This window comes from Rattus norvegicus, chromosome 1 (genome assembly GCF_021556685.1).
Source record: "Rattus norvegicus strain SHRSP/BbbUtx chromosome 1, alternate assembly SHRSP_T2T, whole genome shotgun sequence".
NCBI lineage: Eukaryota > Metazoa > Chordata > Mammalia > Rodentia > Muridae > Rattus > Rattus norvegicus.
Window position 1 is genome coordinate 209,509,331 of NC_141534.1, and position 19,484 is coordinate 209,528,814.

Below are 19,484 nucleotides of genomic sequence, written 5' to 3' on the forward strand. Positions count from 1 at the left end.
CCTCCTCTTCACTCAGGAAGCATGATGGGGGTCACCTGAAGCCATAAGGAGCAAGCCCCAAGAAAACCCTCCTACCCTTCCCTCTGACATCCTCATGTTAGCATCTCTCCTACAGTCTCCTACAGCCATGGAGAGCAGAACACCAGCCACAAGGACAGCCCTGTTCTGCACCACAAAACTCTTGACTTACTGGAGTGACATAGCCTAGGACCTCTCCAGCAAAGTTTCTCTCCCGAGCCCTTGCTGAGCAGTAGCTACGATGTTCAAGAACCACATCCTCAGCTTTGATGTCCGTCACCACCAGACCCCGGTCTTGGACAGGTTTATCCGAAAACTGAGTCTGAAACAAAAGGGAGAGGAACAAGCTATGTGACCTATCTTCTCAGCATGGAACATGATATTTGAAGCAACAGTGACAGCAGCAAGTCTGTTCCATTCAGGCTCGGACCATGTCTCTGGATTAACATGGCACTGGTGATCTACTCTTGTGGGTAGAGGATTAAGCCACAGTAAGAGACTTATTTCAGGAGGGTTCTAGCAACCAGTAAGCACAGCAGCATTTTCCAGGGCTATTCAGCCCTTTATTTGGGCTGGAGATCTGGCAGAAGTAGCTCCTTCTGCATATGAAGTTTGATATTTAGCACTGAAACCACCAGATACTCATCAAGGTATCCCAGGTCCTACATTTAAGGACATGTCAAACACATGCTATTCCACTGGCCATGCCAAGTCCCCTGACCAGGAAGCTAGTATGTCTGCCTCTCCCTGACCTCTGCTCCTAGAAATCCTTCATCAGGTTCTCACCTTGCCAGTTATGTTCACTCTTTGGGGGCCCAGCTCAGCCTTCCCTAGTAGCATTTGATTTCCTGGTCTTTCTGTGAGAGACACTGTCTTAGGGTTTCTATTGCAGGGATGAGATACCAGGACCAAAAGCAACTTGGGGAAGAAAGAGTTTATTTGGCTTACACTTCCATCTCACTGTTCCTCACTGTTTATCATGGAAGGAATTCAGGTCAGGAACTCAAACAGGGGAGGAACCTGGAGGCAAGAACTAATGCAGAGGCCATGGAGGGCGCTGCTTACTGGCTTGCTCATTACAGCTTGCTCAGTCTGCTTTCTTTCTTTTTTGAAAATGAACTAGTAAATTAGTTTAGTTATTATTTTTAGGTATATGAATATACTGTAGCTGTTTTCAGATACACCAGAAGAGGGCATCAGATCTCATTACAGATGGTTGTGAGCCACCATGTGGGTGCTGAGAACTGAACTCAGGACCTCTGGAAGAACAGTCAGTGCTCTTAACCTTCTCCAGCCTTCAGTCTGCTTTCTTATAGAACTCAGGACTGTCAGCCCAGGGATGGTACCACCCACAATAATTAGGAAAAGCCCTATAGGCTTGTTTACAATCCATCTTATGGAGGCTTTTCTCCCCCTGGTTCTTTAAGACAAGGTTTCTTTGTGTAGCCTTGACTGTCCTGGAACTCATTCTGTAGATCAGGTTGACCTCAAACTCATAATAAAGATCCTTCTATTTCTTTCTCCCAAGTGCTGGCATTAAAGGTGTGTACCACCACCATCCTGGTGTGGAGGCATTTTCTTAATTGAGGCTCCCTCCTGTCACATGACTTTAATTTTCATCAAATCAACATAAAACCACCCAGCATAGACAGAGACGCCCACTGTATGGGTTCTCTGCTCCAAGGCACAGAGCATCTTTAACTCCGGGCCTGGGCCACAGGTATAATCCTGTGTCAGCAGCCTGGCCAGCAGCATGGGAACTGTTGGGCCTAAGGAGTAAGCTGGATGGGGGGTCAAACCTTGGGTTTGCAATCCCTAGGAATATTCCAAAAGAACAGCACAAGGGCCAGGATGGAAACACAACTTGGGCTGTAAAGATGAGAGAATTTAACAACCACGGGGCAGATAAGGAGATAGACGATGGAAACTCACAGGTCACGGAATCTGAGCAGGGAAGGTAATGGCTGTAAACCCACATCTTAACAAGAATCATCCCCAGAGCCACGCAGGCTGCATGTTGGGATGCCACTAGCTTGTCAGAAGGCTGGGAGCCAAGACGCTCCTATGTCCTGATTCACAAAGATCCTAGCCAAAAAGGATAGGTTAGGTTTTAGCCACTGTGGTCACCTCAGATTCCCTACCTTTTCCAGCAGCGTCTTTGAGGCAGCTTTTTTGGCATCTGACTTTGACAGGGTGGTGTGAACAGAGCCACAGACCAGAGCAAGCCAGAGGACATGAAGAAGTGGCCACATGGTAGGCATGTCACAGCAGGAACCAATCTCTGGGTCTAGGGGGCTGCAGAAAGAGAAGTACATGAAGGCAGACGATTAGCACAGAGATGTAGCATAAACTAGACAAATATGTTTATGCTAATAGGGCTTGAATCTTTAGTGCCCTTAGGCCAGCCCTGGTCACTGAAGTCAAAGGTCTACAACTTAAGGCTTCTCTGCCTGGATCGCCAGGTACCCTTGGACCACCACAGGCTGTCCAAAGATGTCCTTCCGACCACAAACACCCAACTATCTAGGAAAACTGGCTCCTGCATTCCCCTCAAATCAAAAGAAACCTCAGCAACAATGGGGATGAAGTATAAAATAATGAGGCCACAGAAGGTACTCGAACAAACAATGGGCAATTACTTATGTAGTCCCGGGGTAGAGAAGCCTTTTTCAAATATATCGATAAGGAGAGAGAATACAAACGAGAGTATCATCAATGTTTATTATTTAAAAATGTTTAACTTTTGGTGCTGGAGAGATGGCTCAGAGGTCAAGAGCACCGCCTGCTTTTCCAGAGGTCCCAGGTTCAATTCCTAGCATCCACATGGCAGATCATAACTGTCTGTAATGCTGGTTCCAGAGGATCCACACCCTCACACAGACATACATGCAGTCAAAACAGCAATGCCCAGGAAATAAAAATTTTAAAAATTTTTTTAAAATGTGTAACTTTCAAAGCTGGGTACTGTGTTAAGTGCCTATAATTGTAGCTGCTGGAAAGACTGAAGCAAAAAGCTTGCTTGACCCCAAGGGGCTTATAGCTAGTTGAGGCAACATAGCAAGACCTTGTCTCAAAACTTAAAAATATTTAATGTAAAACTTTTATTTAGGAAATCTAAAGCAAATTTAAAGACAAGTTGGTCAGAAAAATTTATCTTGGGAGACATTTGACAAATTCCTACCCACAACTATCCATAATACTCAAAGAAATATTACAAATAAAAAAACCAGGTGCGGTGGCCAGAACTCAGTGTGGTTAGAGGCCAGAGGATCAGGAGTTCCAAGGCCAGCTATGGGTATGGAAACCAGCCTGCCATGACACTCTGTCTAAAAAGTAAATAAGCAAACAAAGAATCAAAGACATCCCAGGAAACAAGATCACACTATAAAAACAGGGACAAATTTCAAATACTGAGCTACTTAGAGCCCTGGAAACAAAAGAAGCAAACACAGATGAGACGTGAGATGGTGTCTTCACTCAGTATGTAAAGGGTTACAAAGAATGCTTCCTGGGAAAACAACTAACTCCTGGGCTAAGTGGGAATTCCAACTCGGAAAAGCTTCTGTGAATGACAGTGTGGCCATAAATATTACAGTGTCCACCATACACTTCCTTCCTTTTACAAGTTCCACTTTGAGGTTGTCCCACACACAGGAACCAAGCTTAGGGACTGAGCACTTCCGACACTGGAACATAGACAAGCACAGAGGTGCCTATGACTGCCTGTGACCAAAACAAAACCACCACAGGCTGCATTTCCACAGAACAGTTTTCCTTTGTAAGAGGCAGGATTGTGCTAGAACATCTCAGTTGCCCTCCAACTCAAGATCCTCATGCTGCAGCCTCCCACGTGGCAGGATTACAGGCACACGCCACCACCATAAGCCTAACACTCTTGTTTTTATGTGCATGTGCTCACACAAAAAAGTATGTAAGGAGCAAAACCAGAAGCAGATAGGGAACTACTGGTGATTTCTTTATTTCTATTTTCTGCATTGAATTCTCATTAGTTGCACAATTCGCTTATCTTAGGAAATTCCGGATAGACCCAGCCCACCTGGGCTGTCATTCCCTCAGTGGGACTTCAAGACAAGGAATGTAGAAATGTATCCATCTAGTCTCATGTCCCTGGTAACACACAGTCTACCAGATCAAGTGAGGGGGCTACAAAAGCTCAGGAACATTCTGTGGAGGCTGACCCAGCCCACTGCCCAACAGGTGAGCAATAAAGCTTCCCCTGTAGTCAAGAGCACCTAGGGATGCCAGAAGCTCCAGAAAGCCCAGCCAGGAGGGTGTGAGCCATCAGCAGTAGCTTAGAGGCAGGTCCGCCCTGATGCCCTCAGGCCTGTTCCCATGACCTCCTGGCTGACTGCTTGTTTCCCTCCTGTTTCCTTTTGCTGTCACTTCTCTGACACTGCTCCTGGTGTGGTCTGAGTTCTTATATAAGCCAGGCTTCTTGTCCCTTGGGTAAAAAACTGGGTCACAGAAGGAAAGAAGTAAGAAACTTAGGGTTGGGGATTTAGCTCAGTGGTAGAGCGTTTGCCTAGCAAGCGCAAGGCCCTGGGTTCAGTCCCCAGCTCTGAAAAAAAAAGGAAAAAAAAAAAAAGTAAGAAACTTGATGTAAGTAGTCCAGGACTGAGAGTATGTCCAGGTGCCCTGTGATCTTGAGTCTCTACTAATTTATCTGTTGCCTAGAATCGCAGCTGGTCATTGTTCACATTGTCTAAAGTCCCTCTGCCAAACACTTCCTGATCCCCTGACCTATGTATGACTTTATACCTACAGGAAGAAAGGGGGACAGAAGCCCAGTCGGTGGCCCAGGCCTATAATCCTACTACTTGGGACTTGAAGTACAAGAATCTAAAGTTTAAGACCTGTTTGTACTACAGAGTTCTAAACTAGCCTGGGCTACTTATCAAGACCTTTCCTCAAAATGAAATGGGGGTCAGGAACATAGATCAGTAATCCAGCACTTCTCTAGAATGCATGAGACCCTGGGAACAACCCCAAATACCCACTCACCAAAGAGAGGTGGGATGTGCTGAGGAGATGGCTCAGCAACTAAGAGTACATACTGCTCTTGCAGAGGACCTGAGATAGGCTGTTAGCATACACACCAGGTACTAACAACCACTATAACCCCAGTTCCAGGAGACCCGACGCTCTATTCTTATTTCTATAAAAACCTGCACTCAGATGCTCATACAGAGACACAAACATTTATGTGTGTTTTAAAAAATAAACCTTTAGGGGCTGGGGATTTAGCTCAGTGGTAGAGCGCTTACCTAGGAAGCGCAAGGCCCTGGGTTCGGTCCCCAGCTCCGAAAAAAAAGAACCAAAAAAAAAAAATAAATAAATAAACCTTTAAAAAAAAAAAAAAGTGGGGCCCTAGCTGGGCAATTAATCCCAGCATTCGAGAGAAAGTGGCAAGAACATCTCTATGAGTTCAAGGCCAGCCTGGTCTATAAAGCAAGTTCCAAAGACAGCCAGGGCAGATATACAGAGAAACCCTGTCTCGAAAACAAACAAACAAAAAACCCTCCAAAACACAAAAAGGTGGGGGCTATCTGGACACATGGAGGAAGATAGGTCCATTAGGTTGTGTATGGAAGTAGGGCAGAACCAAAATCAACATAATACCACCACCATGTTGCTAGTGGATGTGGATAAATGTGAATCTCCAAGACTGGGTGGTGGTGGTGGTGTACATCTTTAATCCTAGCACTCCAGAGGCAGGCAAATCTCTAAGTTTGAGGCCAGCCTGGTCTACAGATCAAGTTTCAAGACAGCTGAGGCTATGCAGAGAAGCCCTGTCTGAAAGATAGAGTGGGGAGTGACCCAACTTTCTTTTTTTTTCTTTTTTTTTTTTGGTTCTTTTTTTTTCAGAGCTGGGGACCGAACCCAGGGCCTTGCGCTTCCTAGGTAAGCGCTCTACCACTGAGCTAAATCCCCAGCCCGTGACCCAACTTTCTAGACTACTAGGGTGTGCATGGGTGAGTCATGGGTTATGATATGAAGGGTGTCCAAGCTATTGCACCTTCCATGACTCCCACTGCCCACTGCTCTAATAACCATTATTTTCTCCATCATTTTCTTCACAGAGCAGACTCCTAGGGTCTCACAGGATCCTTACATCAAAAAGTGTTTTGTCTCCACGCATTAATAAAAGTCCTTTGGGCAGTACACCCTGTACACAGGGTAGAATGTTATACATTTGGCCTACTTGAGTCTTGGCTCCATCTTTATACCAAGCTAACAATGGAGAACATGCTATATTTCTTGTAACTCTGGGGGTATAAATCATTCCCCACTGGGAGGATTATCTTGGTGAGGCTGACAAAGTCATAGCAGAAGCTTTCAAATGCTTCTCAAGCAGACTCAAAGCAAGAAATGTCTGGTGCTTTTTACAAAGAAATGCATTAATGTGGGGTTGGGGATTTAGCTCAGTGGTAGAGCGCTTGCCTAGCAAGCGCAAGGCCCCGGGTTTGGTCCCCAGCTCCAAAAAAAAAAAAAAAGAAATGCATTAATGTGTGCAAACTGTGTGTACATACCTGCTGTGCATATGCAGAGTTAAAAAAGTTAATCGTTTACTTTGTGGTGCACTGTCCACTTCGGATCTCTCTGAAGAACTAACTTTAGGGGGCTGGAGAGATGCGTCATCGGTTAAGAGCACTGGCTACTTTCCCAGAGGACCTGGGTTCAATTCCCAGCACTTACATGGCGGCTCACCATCTTCTTCTGGCCTCTGTGAGCACATATATACATGCAGGCAAAACCACATACACATAAAAATAAAGTTGTTGAAACTATAAATGGGGAAGAGGGCACTGGAGAAATAGCTCAGTGATTAAGAGCACTGGCTATTCTTCCAGAGGACCAGAGTTCAAGGTCATGTATGTGTGTAACATACTGTCTGCAACTCCAGTTCCAGGAGATGACATTCTTACATAGACATACATTCAAGCAAAATGCCAGTGAACATAAAATAAAAACAAACGATTCTTTTAAAAATTAAAAGAACAAGTTTTAGATGGGGTATAGTGGGTCACATCTGTGATCCCAGCACTAGGGAGGTGGAAGTGGAAAGAGTTCAAGGTCATTTTTATACTATGTAGTTGTATATTTCTAGCTACGAAGCTGAGTTCAAGGCCACCCTGGGCTACAGAGGACCCTATCTCAAAACAATAACAACAACGAAGAGATGGCCTTTGACCCTCAGACCAAGCTCCCGCTTTGGTATTGCAGGATTTGAGGGATGCCAACTGATGTGCCCCAAGTACCTTTTACTATCACTGCCTGTTATTAGTTTTGTAGAACCAGGGAATTAAACCCATGGCTCCCCATATTCTAAGAAAATACTGGGCCACACTTTCAGCCCTCTCAGTTCTCTCTCTCTCTTTTTTTTTTTTTTTTTTTTTGGTTCTTTTTTTCGGAGCTGGGGACCGAACCCAGGGCCTTGCGCTTCCTAGGTAAGCACTCTACCACTGAGCTAAATCCCCAGCCCCCCTCTCAGTTCTCTTAATAGATTCACTGCTCTTATAGCAAGTATGATGGTTATCCTACATTTTCACTATTGAGAACAAATTTTGGAGTGAACTGTTCATATGAGCAGGTGGGTGAGTGTATGGTTGGAAATGAAGGTGACGTAAGAAGCAGGATGATCACAACCCCAGGTGACATTTATTGACCGTATGTTGCAAGCCAAACCTGGTGAATTACCCACAGGTTTTCTCCACAGCCCAGGACTTCAGGCAGGCATCAATGTTATTCCCATTCACAGATGAGACCAACACAGGGGCAGCCCCACCAATCTGTGGGGCATGTGGCTACCATCCTATCCCATAATGCAATGCAAACAGGACTGTGAAAAGATGGATTAAGTTCCAGTTCGGTCACCAGTACACTGTCTCTGGGCCTCCCTGGCCTCCAGTCTAGAGACCTGTGGAAAAGTCCTTTGGAAATTCTCCATCACAGAGTGTTCAAGATTTGAGGCTGCGCTGAGGGTAAGGCCTAGCCTCACGTACCCAGCAAACTTGAAGGAACCCACACAACTTGCTGTATACCCTCCTACCTCAGGCTTGGCCCGCCAGCTACCCTCATTCTCTATGCCCAACAGACACACTGGCCTCGATAACTCGTTTGCACACTTATGTCATCTTCCATTTGTGGCTCCAGCTATGCACACTAACTCACACCTCTGAAATCTCTGACTTCCGGCATCTTACATCCTGGTTCTTGTCTATACTCTTTTATTTATCACTCATCCATGGTTCTCCATATACAGCTACATTGGCACATACACTTAACACATTCATTACTGTGCTGTTCACACATGCTTTCCAGCTGCTTCTTTTGCCCCATCCCCAACCTCTTGTGTGGAGACAGGGTCTTGCTATGTAGCCCTGGCTGTCCTGAAACTCACAATATAGACCAGGGTGGCCTAGAACTCAAAGAGATCCATCTGCCAGCCTTTGCCTCCCAGGTGCTAGGATTAAAGTCATGTGCCATCGCTACCGGCTCTCTAGATCTTATGCGATGGCTTGTGCTCTCTCATATTCTCATATTACTGTTTGCTCGGAAGTTCCCTCACATTGACACACTTGCGCTCACACTTCAAGAACAATGCCACACTCTCTTCCATACCTGCTCTCATCCTAACATTCTCTCACCCTTGCCCACACTATCCCCACTTGCTTTCTCACCCTAATAAGTTCATTGTTCTTAAGTTCACACCTGTTCTCACTCATTCTGGCCCTCACACTCCCTCGCACCCGGCTCGCTCTCTCACATACGCCCTTACACTCACACCGACACACTTGCTTTCTCACATCTACTCATTCTCACAGCAGCTCACCTTCACATCTGCTCATTCTACACGAGCTCCCACTCACCCTCACATCTGTTTATTCTCACACTAGCTCATTCTCAACTGACACAATCGTTTTCCCCCTCAAACCCTCTCATTCTCACACACTTCCTCACCCTCACATTCAAAGCTCCCACATACACTCTCATCCACGCGCTCTCCTTCCCGCTCACACTCTGCCCGTCCTGTCCGGGGAGAGGCTCGCTGCCCGACGTTCCCGCATCATGACGCGGAAGATGAAGCAGTCCCATTGCCGCCACTGCCGGGCTCACCTTCATGTCAGGAGACCGGCCAGAACCATCAAGCACGGCCGGAAGACGATTCAGCGAGCCGGAAGTCCCGCCCACAGGCCGCCACACGCTCCCGCTGCGCCACGCCAGCTTCCTAGATGCCTTGCGCAGGGCACGCTGGGATGGGGGCGGGACCGAGATGGTTGGCGGGTGGAGTTAGAGGCGGAGTCTCGTAGCTGCAGGCAAGGTGGAGATGGGCGGAGAGCGGGTCTGGACTGTCAGTTGGATGAGGACTGAGCTGGGTGTGCCTAGTGGGTACTGCGTGGTCGTGGGTGCTGTTTCCGCTCCTGCCCTGATTGCTCAAGGGCCTGACGTACAGCAGAATCGTGGAGTCACATTCCGAGATCCTCGCAGAGAACCTGGTGGTGGTGTTTAGTATACTCTGCTCCGGGGTTAATGGCTGTCTGCCTTAGCACCCGTGTTGAAGTCTACATCATGACCACAAAAGCGACCACCAAGGCATTAAGGGTCTTGGGAACCCATCCCTGTCAAGTATGGGTGGCGCGGGTCACTATGCGCATAGTCAGTTCCGTGGTTTCCCATATGTACTAGGACAGACTGTGCGCCAAGACTTTGAACCTCTCGTTGCCACATTTCTGTCACCATACATACATAGGTCTGTAGTGCCCACTACACTGTATCCAGTAGGGACCCTGCTCCAGGCAACGTAACGGCCTTCTCCAGACGGCCTTGCACAGCGAACATTCTACCTGTCCAAATTCCAGAGCTGTCTCTGTCCTCCTTTTGATTTTGCAAATTGTAGGAGCTAGAACCCACAGAGGCAGACAACACTTTCCCCACCCCCATTTTAGCTTTAGCAAAAGGAGCCCAGACACTTCTTCGAGTGGGTTGAAAGCACACATGACAAGCATTTTTATTTTTCATCAAGCTGACTAGTCCCCACCCCCATCCCTGGCTGTTCCCAGCAGTTTCCTGCAGAAACCACATTTGGCCAGTCCACACCCAGTTAAACCCTCTGGCCCACCCCACTAGGGTCTGTTCCAGGATTCACATTGCGACCATTTCCTCATTCCTGCTGCTGCAGAGGTTTCTCACTGAGCTGAGCTTTGTGTTCTTCCTTCCTAATCACGTTTCCTCCTTTCTCTTCCCCATATTTTCTGCCAGCTGTCCCCCCAAGTCTTTCTACAGGGGCGGGGCTGGGTGTGTACGCTAAGGCATGTAGTGCATCACCATCTGCTTTCCTGGCACCCAGTTCGGCACCCTACTATGAACAAATGCCCAGAAAAGTGATTCCAAGTGGGCAGAACTCTGGAGAGGTAGATGTCCTGAGAATTGTGCAGTCTTAACAATGCTAAAGAGACCACCTTTTTTTTTTTAAAGATTTATTTATTTATTTTATGTATATGAGTACACTGTAGCTGTCTTCAGACACACCAGAAGAGGGCATTAGATCTTATTACAGATGGTTGTGAGCCACCATGTGGTTGCTGGGATTTGAACTCAGGACCTCTGGAAGAGCAGTCAGTGCTCTTAATCACTGAGCCATCTCTCCAGCCCCCGAGACCACCTTTCTTTTAAACCAGACAGGGCATTTGTATCCAACTGATGATAGAGGTCTTTGAGCTAAAGACTTGGAAAAGTCCACTAAGGATTCCAGCCCCAGTCTGTGTTGCAGACTCTAAGAACAGAAAGGAGAGAAAAGCAGAGCTCAAAACCAGCCCCTCTTCTGGTTCCGTTGGATAGGTGCTCAGGAGCCTGTTGAGTTGTCCTCACAAAGTCTGCCCTGACCCCAGCTGCACAGCTGGACCAAGGTGCCCAGATGTGTATTTAGGTGAACAGTGGCTTTTCCCCCTCCATGGTGTTAGGAGTTAGGAACCCAGGACCAAACACCTACTTGGCAAATGCTCTACCACTGAGCTACATCCCCAGCCCTAAACCGATTTTAAGTGGCTACCCACCTTTTAGTCACACAGAAATACAGAAAGATGGATAGAAAAGTCTAAGAGAATCAGAACCAGAGCATTAACACTTCTGTATTAGTGAATCCATTCTGCTTTTAATGTTTCTGAAGACACATTAATGTAACTTTAGATTTTCAGCAAATTTTTTTGGTTTAAAAAGATGCTTTTTAATTTTATTTATTTATTTATTAGAGAGAGAGAGAGAGAGAGAGAGAGAGAGAGAGAGAGAGTAGGTCAAAGGACAACTTCTGGGAATTGGCTCTCTCCTTGCCCCATGTGGTTTCTGGGGATCCAGCTCAGACCGTCAAGTTTCTAATCAAGTGTCTTTACCCAATGAGTCAGCTCCTTGACCCAAGGAATTAATTTTTTTTAAAAAAATTCAAATTCTTAAGATTCCTGAGATATTGTTGTTCATTTAAACAAAGTACTAAAAGGGAGTGGGGTGCATTTTAGAAATTTGGGCCAGATGTGATGGTGCATGCATGCCTCTATAGTATCAGCACTGAGAGGCAGAGACAAGAGGAAGATAGCCACAAGTGCAAGGCACCCCTGGGTTAAATAGCATACATATACATGTGTGTATATAGAGAGAGTTCGAAATGTTGAAAATGCTTATTTAATTGTGTTTGAAGTAGAGAAAAATATTATGCAAAGGCTTCTAAGAGTGACTGTGAAAAGGTGGGCATGGTGGCTCATAACCGAAATCGGATTGTCAATGAATTCAAAGCCAGCCTGGGCTAAATGAGACATAAACAAACAAGTCAACTGAATCCTAGTTATTTAATGTAAATCTGAGTATAACTCCCCTGGCCAGACCACTAAACCAGACCTCAGTCAATTCCTCAGTCCTTGTTACCACAGCAATGTGGGATGTCCTGACCAAGGTCCAAGCTCTGCAATCCTGAGCTGTGGGACCCAGGCTGGTGTTCTGAGGTCGTTTGGCCTGAACCACCGTCTGTCTGCAGTTGGCACTGGAAAGTAGACAAGAGCAGCGCAGTTGCTGTTCACCCAATGGGCTTTCCGTTACCAATGGGATCTCTGCCCTTGTTCTGGGAACACACCACCCTCATGCACACGGCCAGTTAAGGCTCTCCAGCCTGAGCCTGCTAAGAGGTGTCTTCAAGAGCATCCCTAGGTTGGGCGAAGGTAGAGTCCTAGTCTTCAAAGTGTGCCACTCATTTGCCAAATCAGCCCCAACAAGCCTCTGCCTGACAGTGAAGAGCCATGTCTCTACTATGTTCTAACCAAAGTCCTTGGCCTGGGTCATCTAGAAGGTATCTGTTTCATGCCACTCCTGGATCTGGAGACATCCCTGTGCAAAGGGTAGAAGTCCAGAAGGATGGATACATCCCAGCACCCCGTGCTGCAGATCCCTCTCTCATTGTGGACAGAAACATCCTCTCTCAGTGCTGGAATAAGCAATTCCAGGAAAGAAGGAAGGAGGAAGCTTCTGGAAAGAGCTCCAGGGCCAGCACAGCAAATTGTTTGTGTCTCACAAGGCTGGCCTGGCTGACCTTGGCCATGATGGTTGCTGTGTATAGGTGTCTGGTCAGCAGCTGGGCAGCCATCTGGGATGGCACGTGGCCCTATACCCACCTCATTTGGGCTTTGCAAAGAACTGCTGCCTCAAGGTACCTGCAAGGGTTTTCTTAATATTCTGAAACTAGCCTAAATTCCCAAACTAAAGGGAAGTGGAGGCTGGGTAGCAACCATACGCAAAGGGGCAATACTTCCTTTTTATTGGATGATTATGTTGAATGGTGCCCCTCCTCAAAACGCTGTGCAAGTCCTAACTCTTATGACTTTTCCGTGTGACCTTATTTGTCAATAAGAACTATGCATGTATAATTAAATTAAGAGTCTTGGATTAAGGATTAGGGTAGACCCTAAATCCAGTGATGTGAGGAGAGGCTGTCCTTATAAGAGGATAAGGGAGATTTGAGACAGGTAGGAAAGCCCTGTGAGGGTGAGGACAGAAAGGAGAAACACAGCTCTGAGGCCAGGAATGCCCAGCGGCCACCTGCAGCTACCTCCAGGAGAGCCGCACCTGTATGCTAGCTTTATTTTGGACTTCTGGCCTCTAGAACTGTTGTTTGCAAGCATTCTATCTTGGCTACCCTTCTATTGCTGTGATAAAACACCAGGACCGGTTGGGGATTTAGCTCAGTGGTAGAACGCTTGCTTAGCAACCACAAGGCGCTGGGTTCGGTCCCCAGCTCCGAAAAAAACAAAACAAAACAAAACAAACAAACAAAAACACCAGGACCAAGACAAAGAGTCCACAATGGCAGAGGGAAAGAAGACCAAAGAAGAGCAAAGAGATCACGTCTTGATCCACAACCACATGGCTCAGAGAGAAGCAGCAGCACTGGAACCCACACAAGGGTTTGTAACCTCAAAGCCTTCCTCAGCGACACGCCTCCTCTAACAAGACCATACCTCCTGATCCTTCTCAAACAACCTAACTGAGGACCAAGTATTCAACCGTATAAGCCTGAGAGGAGCCTTCTCATTCAGACCACCACAATCCACTCCTGTCCCCATGACTTCATGGCCATAAATACCAGAAGGCAAAAATGCATTTAGCCCAACTCCAAAGTTCCCATAGTCTTTCTCAGTCTCAACACCTTTTTAATGTCCAAAGTCCAAGTATCTTCAGAGACTGATAGAGATCTTTTCATTGAAACCCCATGTAAGGGGTTGGGGATTTGGCTCAGTGGTAGAGCGCTTGCCTAGGAAGCGCAAGGTCCTGGGTTCGGTCCCCAGCCCTGGAAAAAAAAAAAAAAGAAAGAAACCCCATGTAAAACCAAAAAGCAAATTATGTACTTCCAACTTACAATGGTACAGAATATACATTACCAAAAGGAATATATCCTCCAGAAGGGAGGGATTGAGGCCTAATGAGGAAAAAAAAACTGGACCAAAGTCAGACCAAAACCTAGCAAAGCAAACCCTTTTACTGTGCCTGTAAGTTCACTCTCAAAGGGCTTTTTAGATGGCTCTTTCCCAGCTTTGCTCTCTTTCCAGCTGGTTCCACCCACTGTGCGCAGCTCTGCTTGGCAGATATCCCACAGCTCAGGCACTTCTAACACCTTGAATTTCCAACCCAATTCAGGCTTCAGTTCCATAGCTTCACACAGTGGCCCTCCAGGGCGTCCATGAGGGACTCTGCTGCCATCCACCTGGCCTCAGTGGCTCTCTTGGACTGTGAAGGAAGACTCCATAACCCCTTTACTCATATGTCCTTCATGACCTAAAGACCGAGACACTTTGAAGGCACTGTCAAGTTTGACAAGCAACTTGGGGTGAACTCTGGACCCCTTGAATCTCATCTGCAAAGGTTTTGATTCATTGTTGCTTTTTAGCATGGTTAGCTGGTTGGGGTCATACCCCGAGTGCACCATGTCTTCTCTTCCATTTTGGGTCAGGCCTCTTTCTGATTCCATCCTCTCTTTCAGCACAAACCTTGGTTTCAACATTGAATTTCCTGGTAATATTTTTCTTCTCAAATTGTACATTTCTTTTTACCCAACTTGATCTTTTTTCACGGTGGATCTGCATAAGAGGGACTACTGTTGACCATGCAACAGACTTGATATTAAGCTGTCTTGAAATCTCCTCCAAAGAAACTAGCCCATTAATTTTCAGTTTAGCTTCAGACAAAGTATAAGGACAGTGGCAAAAGGCAACTACATTTTTGTTGTTGTTGTTGTTTTGGGCCAAAATATCACAAAAAATGTCTCTAGCCCAGTTGCTAATATTGCTCTCCTCTGAAACCTCTCCAGCTGAGCTTCCACAGTTTACACAGCTCTCAGCACTGCTGTCTTCCAAACCTAAAAGGGGGGCCATTAAGATCTGTTTATGCAGGGGTTGGGGATTTAGCTCAGTGGTAGAGCACTTGCCTAGCAAGCGCAAAGCCCTGGGTTCAGTCCCCAGCTCAAAAAAAAAAAAAAAAATCTGTTTACGCTATTCGACTGCTTTTCTAATCCAAAGTTTGAGAAGTTTTCTAATTTTCCAAAAACAAAAACAAACAAATAAGTAACCTTACATGGTCAGGTCTGTCACAGCAATACCCAACCAGTCCTAGCACCAACTTCTGTCTTAAGTTACTTTTCTATTTTTTGTGATAAAATACCATGACCAAGGCAGCTTAGAAAAGGTAAGTTTTTATTTGGTTTGTAGTTTCAGAGGGTTAGAACCCCTGAGGGTGGAGTGAAGGAAGAGCTGAGAGTTCACTTCTTGATGCACAACCACAACGCAGCCACTGAAAGAGAACAAAGAGAAAGAGAACACTGGTGATCCTGTCTTTTCAAACCTCAGAGCTCACTCTCAGTGACACACCTTCTCCAAGGAAGCCACACCTCCTAGGCCTTCCCAAAGGGCTCTATCAACTGGGGACCAACTGTTTAAACATAGAAGCCCACGGAGGCATTCTTTTTTTTTTTTTTTTTTTGATTTATTTATTATATATCTAAGTACACTGTAACTGTCTTCAGATACACCAGAAGAGGGCATCAGATCTCTTTACAGATGGTTGTGAGCCACCATGTGGTTGCTGGGAATTGAACTCATGACCTTTGGAAGAGCAGTTGGGTGCTCTTAACCGCTGAGCCATCTCTCCAGCCCCCACGGAGGCATTCTTATTCAGACTATTACACATCCAATTTGGGATCAATATCTCAACAGTTCCCGGAAATCATTTGGTGGTGTTGAAAGGCACAAAGCACTATTCCCAGTGTCTTAGGGTGATGATGATGATGTTGTTGTTGTTGTTGTTTATATGAGAACATGACATAAGCTAAAATTATCTGAGAAAGAACCACTAAGAAAATACCTCAGGTAAGCCCATGGGGTATTTTCCTAATTAGTGATTGATGTGGGAGGGCCAGCCCATTGTGAGTGGTGCCACCCCTGCCCTGGGAAGGTGGGTCTGGTGTATATAAGAAATCAGGCTGAGCAAGCCATGGGAGCAAGCCAGAAGGCAGCATCCTTCCAGGTCCTTTGCTTTTGTTTTTTTTTGCCTCCAAGGTCCTGCCTTGACTCCCTTTCTTGATTACCTACAAATTGTATGATGAAATATACCCTTTACTCCCAAGTTGCTTTTGGTTATGGTGTTTTATCACAGCAATAGAAACCCTAATTAAGCCTGGTGTGGTAACACATGCCTTTAATTCCAGTGATTGAGAGGTAGAGGCAGATAGATCTTTATGAGTTTGAAAACAGTCTGGTCTACAAAGCAAGCTGCAGGACAGCCAGAACTACATCAAAAGACAGACCCAGGCTCAACAAGAGAAAGAAAGAAAGAAAGAAAGAAAGAAAGAAAGAAAGAAAGTCAGAAACAAAGAAGAAAGAAAGAAAGAAAGACAGAAAGAAAGACAGACAGAAAGGAAAACAAAGAAAGAAAGACAGAAAGAAAGAAAGACAGACAGAAAGGAAAACAAAGAAAGAAAGAAGAAAATAAGAGTTCCTTCCAGAAGCTCCTTTTCTCAGGTCGATCTTAAAATGAGTCTATTAGCTGCCGTGACTGGGCCCACAGAGGAAGAAGTCAGGGCTGAGAGCCAGACATAGAAACCTGCCCTTGGGGTCAAAGGGAGTATTTTAGATAGTTTTCTCAGGGATCCTGGAGGCCTGGGTCTCTGCTCTGTGGAAATGAGGAGGCTGAAGGTTCTCTCTGTCTCCGTCTCACCCTCCACTCCCCCTCCCCCTCCCTCTCTCTGTAAAGTTGGAGTTCCTTCTCATAAGAAAAGTTTTTTTTTTTCTCTTTTTTTTGGGGGGCTGGGGATCGAACCCAGGACCTTGCGCTTCCTAGGCAAGCGCTCTACCACTGAGCCAAATCCCCAACCCCAAAAGTTTTTAAGGGCTAGGGACATGGTTCAGTGGTTAAGAGCACTAGCTGGTCTTTCAGAGGTCCTGAGTTTATGTCCTCTTCTGCTATGTAGGCACACATGGAAATAGAGCACTCATATACATAAATAAATAAATCTTTAGAGAGAAAGAAAGAAAGAAAGAAAGAGAGAGAGAAAGAAAAAAAAGAAAGGTTTTAATCATGTTGACTCACATAAACCCAGCACTTTGGAGGTAGAGAATTGAAGTTCAGTCTACCTGAGAAAGGAGATTACCACATATTTGAGGCCAGCCTGAACTACATAGTGAGTTTAGTGAGTTTAGGGCAATCTGAGATATAAAATAAGACCTTGTTTCAAAACAACAACAACAACAACAACAACAGCAACAAAAAACCCAAAAAAACCAACCTGCCTTGGGGCTGGAGAACTGACTTAGTGGTTGGTTGCTCTCTCTCCCAGAGGACCTGGGGATCCGCTGCCCTCTTCTGACCTCCAAGGACACCGCATACCTATGGCACACAGACTTGCATGCAGACAAAACTAGACTATGGGGGGAGGGCGGCAATGGGGGGAGGGTTGGGAGGGGAACACCCATAAGGGGAGGGGATGTTTGCCCGGAAACCGGGAAAAAAAAAACACCCATACGCATAAATAAAAATAAATAATATATATTTTTTTAAAAAGTCGAGGAGGGTTGGTTTAGACGGCTGTATCTGTAAAGGCACTTGCTGACGAGCCTGAGGACCCTCGTCCAGGCCCCAGCACCACAAGGTGGAAGGAGAGCACTGACTCCTGAAAGTTGTCCACTGACCTCCACACATGACCTCCACAAACTCGCCCCTACTTCCCAAAGCAATTTACTACTTAACTAAATGTTAAAGACAAGCAAGCCAATCTTAAACACCAGGTTTTTAGGAGGTGGTTAGGAGAGAGGTCAGGCACTGAAATCGTGTCTCCGAATGTCACCTTTACTGTGGCCTGTGTTGGGCTCCCATCTGAGTACTGCAGAGTGAGTAGACAGGGTTATGGCAGGTGTAACTATTTCAAATGAAGCCACTGGGAAAGATGGTTTCTCATCATATAGGCTAGAACTAAGGTTTGTTTACTTTTAAGTGAGCGTTTCCCTGCTCGTATGCCTGTGCACGATGTGCATGCTTGGTGTCTATAGAGGCCAGAAGAGGGTGTTAGGTCCCCTGGAACTGGAGTTGTGAGTTGCCATGTGGGTGTTGGGAAGTGAGCCATGGTCCTTTGCAAGAGTAGTGCATGCTCTTAACCTCTGACCTATCTTACTAGCCCTGGTAGAATTCTTATAAGAAGAGGGATCAGGACACAAATGAATAGAACAATACCATGTGGGAGTGGGTGAAAAAGATGATACCTATAAACCAAAGAGAGAAGCAGTGGGAGGAGCCAGTCTTTGATCTTGGAATTCTAAAGGTGTGAAAGAACTCCAGGACTGTGCAAGAACCAGTGCTTGCTATTTTAACCCACTGTACCACTGGCCATGGAAAGTACAAGAAGTTAATACCATCCTTCCTGCTCTGTTATTACCTGGCAGTGCCTAGATGCAGAGAAGATGCTCTAGTCTCCACTCTGGGTGGTGGCATGTCCACTCAGGGTTAGACTCTGGAGTTCACTTATTGCAAAAAGAGGGCAATCTAGTGTCAGGAATTAACATAATCTCCGCCAATGGCCAGCACGTCTCCCCAGGGCTCTGGCGCTACTTCCTGCTCAGCAGGTCCTCTTTGTGTAATAGCTGTAGGATGTAGGATGATGCAACAAACAAATTCGTCAGAAACTCAACTCTGCAGAGAGGCCTCAGGAGTAGTTCTTCTGCGGCTCTGAGGGAACTTTTTCTTACAAAAACATGTTTATTTTAATGTGTGTGCACACACTTTAGGGAGTGTGTGTTGCTGTCCGTTAGTCTGAGTATGTGTATATGCATGCTGGTGCTCTCAAGAGTCCGGAAGATGGTGTCAGGTCCCCCCAGAGCTGCTGTGAGCCTACTGGTGTGGGTACTGGAAACCTAACTTGGGTTCCTTGTAAGAGCGGCCACTCACTCTCAACTGCTGAGTCATCTCTCTCTCTCTCTCTCTCTCTCTCTCTCTCTCTCTCTCTCTCTCTCTCTCTCTCCTGTCCTGTCTTTTTCTTTTTAAAACTATTTTACATGTATGGGTAGCTTGCCTCTGAGTAATATCTGTGCACCATATGTGTGCCTGGTAGACGTAGAGGACATTAGGTTCCCCAGAACTAGATGGTTATAAGCCGCCTTGTGAGTGCTGAGAATCGATTCTGGGCCCTTGGAAGAGCAAGTAATTTTAACTGCTGAACCATTTCTCCAGCCCTCCTGTTCTGTTTAGAGAGGATCTTGAGTTCGCCAGACTAGCTTTGAATCTGTGACAGTCCTCCTGCCTTAACTGCTGAGATTGCAGACTTAAACTACCATGCCCACCAATGCACTGTTTTGCATAGATGGTGTTAAGGATCATCCTGGAGCCTTGTGCGTGATTGCAAAGCCCCAACTCTATCCTTTTCCACTGTC

At 46.0% G+C, this 19,484-nt stretch overlaps 1 protein-coding gene across 8 annotated transcripts in view; it reads right to left on the reverse strand.

Moving 5' to 3' along the window:
- Chid1 (chitinase domain containing 1) overlaps positions 1-9,216 on the reverse strand; it is a 35,114-nt gene extending 25,898 nt beyond the window's left edge. For 3 of the 8 annotated variants that reach the window (XR_015687480.1, XR_015687481.1, XM_087660178.1), the window contains exons 1-4: positions 9,157-9,203; positions 5,304-5,337; positions 2,160-2,313; positions 191-340 (exon numbers count right to left, since the gene is read on the reverse strand). Coding sequence is in view for 3 of the 8 variants with exons in the window: in XM_087660178.1 (XP_087516304.1) it covers positions 191-340; positions 2,160-2,279 (270 nt within the window). In the remaining 5 variants the exon portion in view is untranslated. Of the gene's footprint in view, positions 1-190; positions 341-2,159; positions 2,314-5,303; positions 5,340-9,156 lie in introns of all 8 variants that reach the window. The other 5 variants (XR_015687479.1, XR_015687482.1, NM_001047854.3 and 2 more) reach the window with 3 other exon arrangements.
- Positions 9,217-19,484: the final 10,268 nt, after the last annotated feature.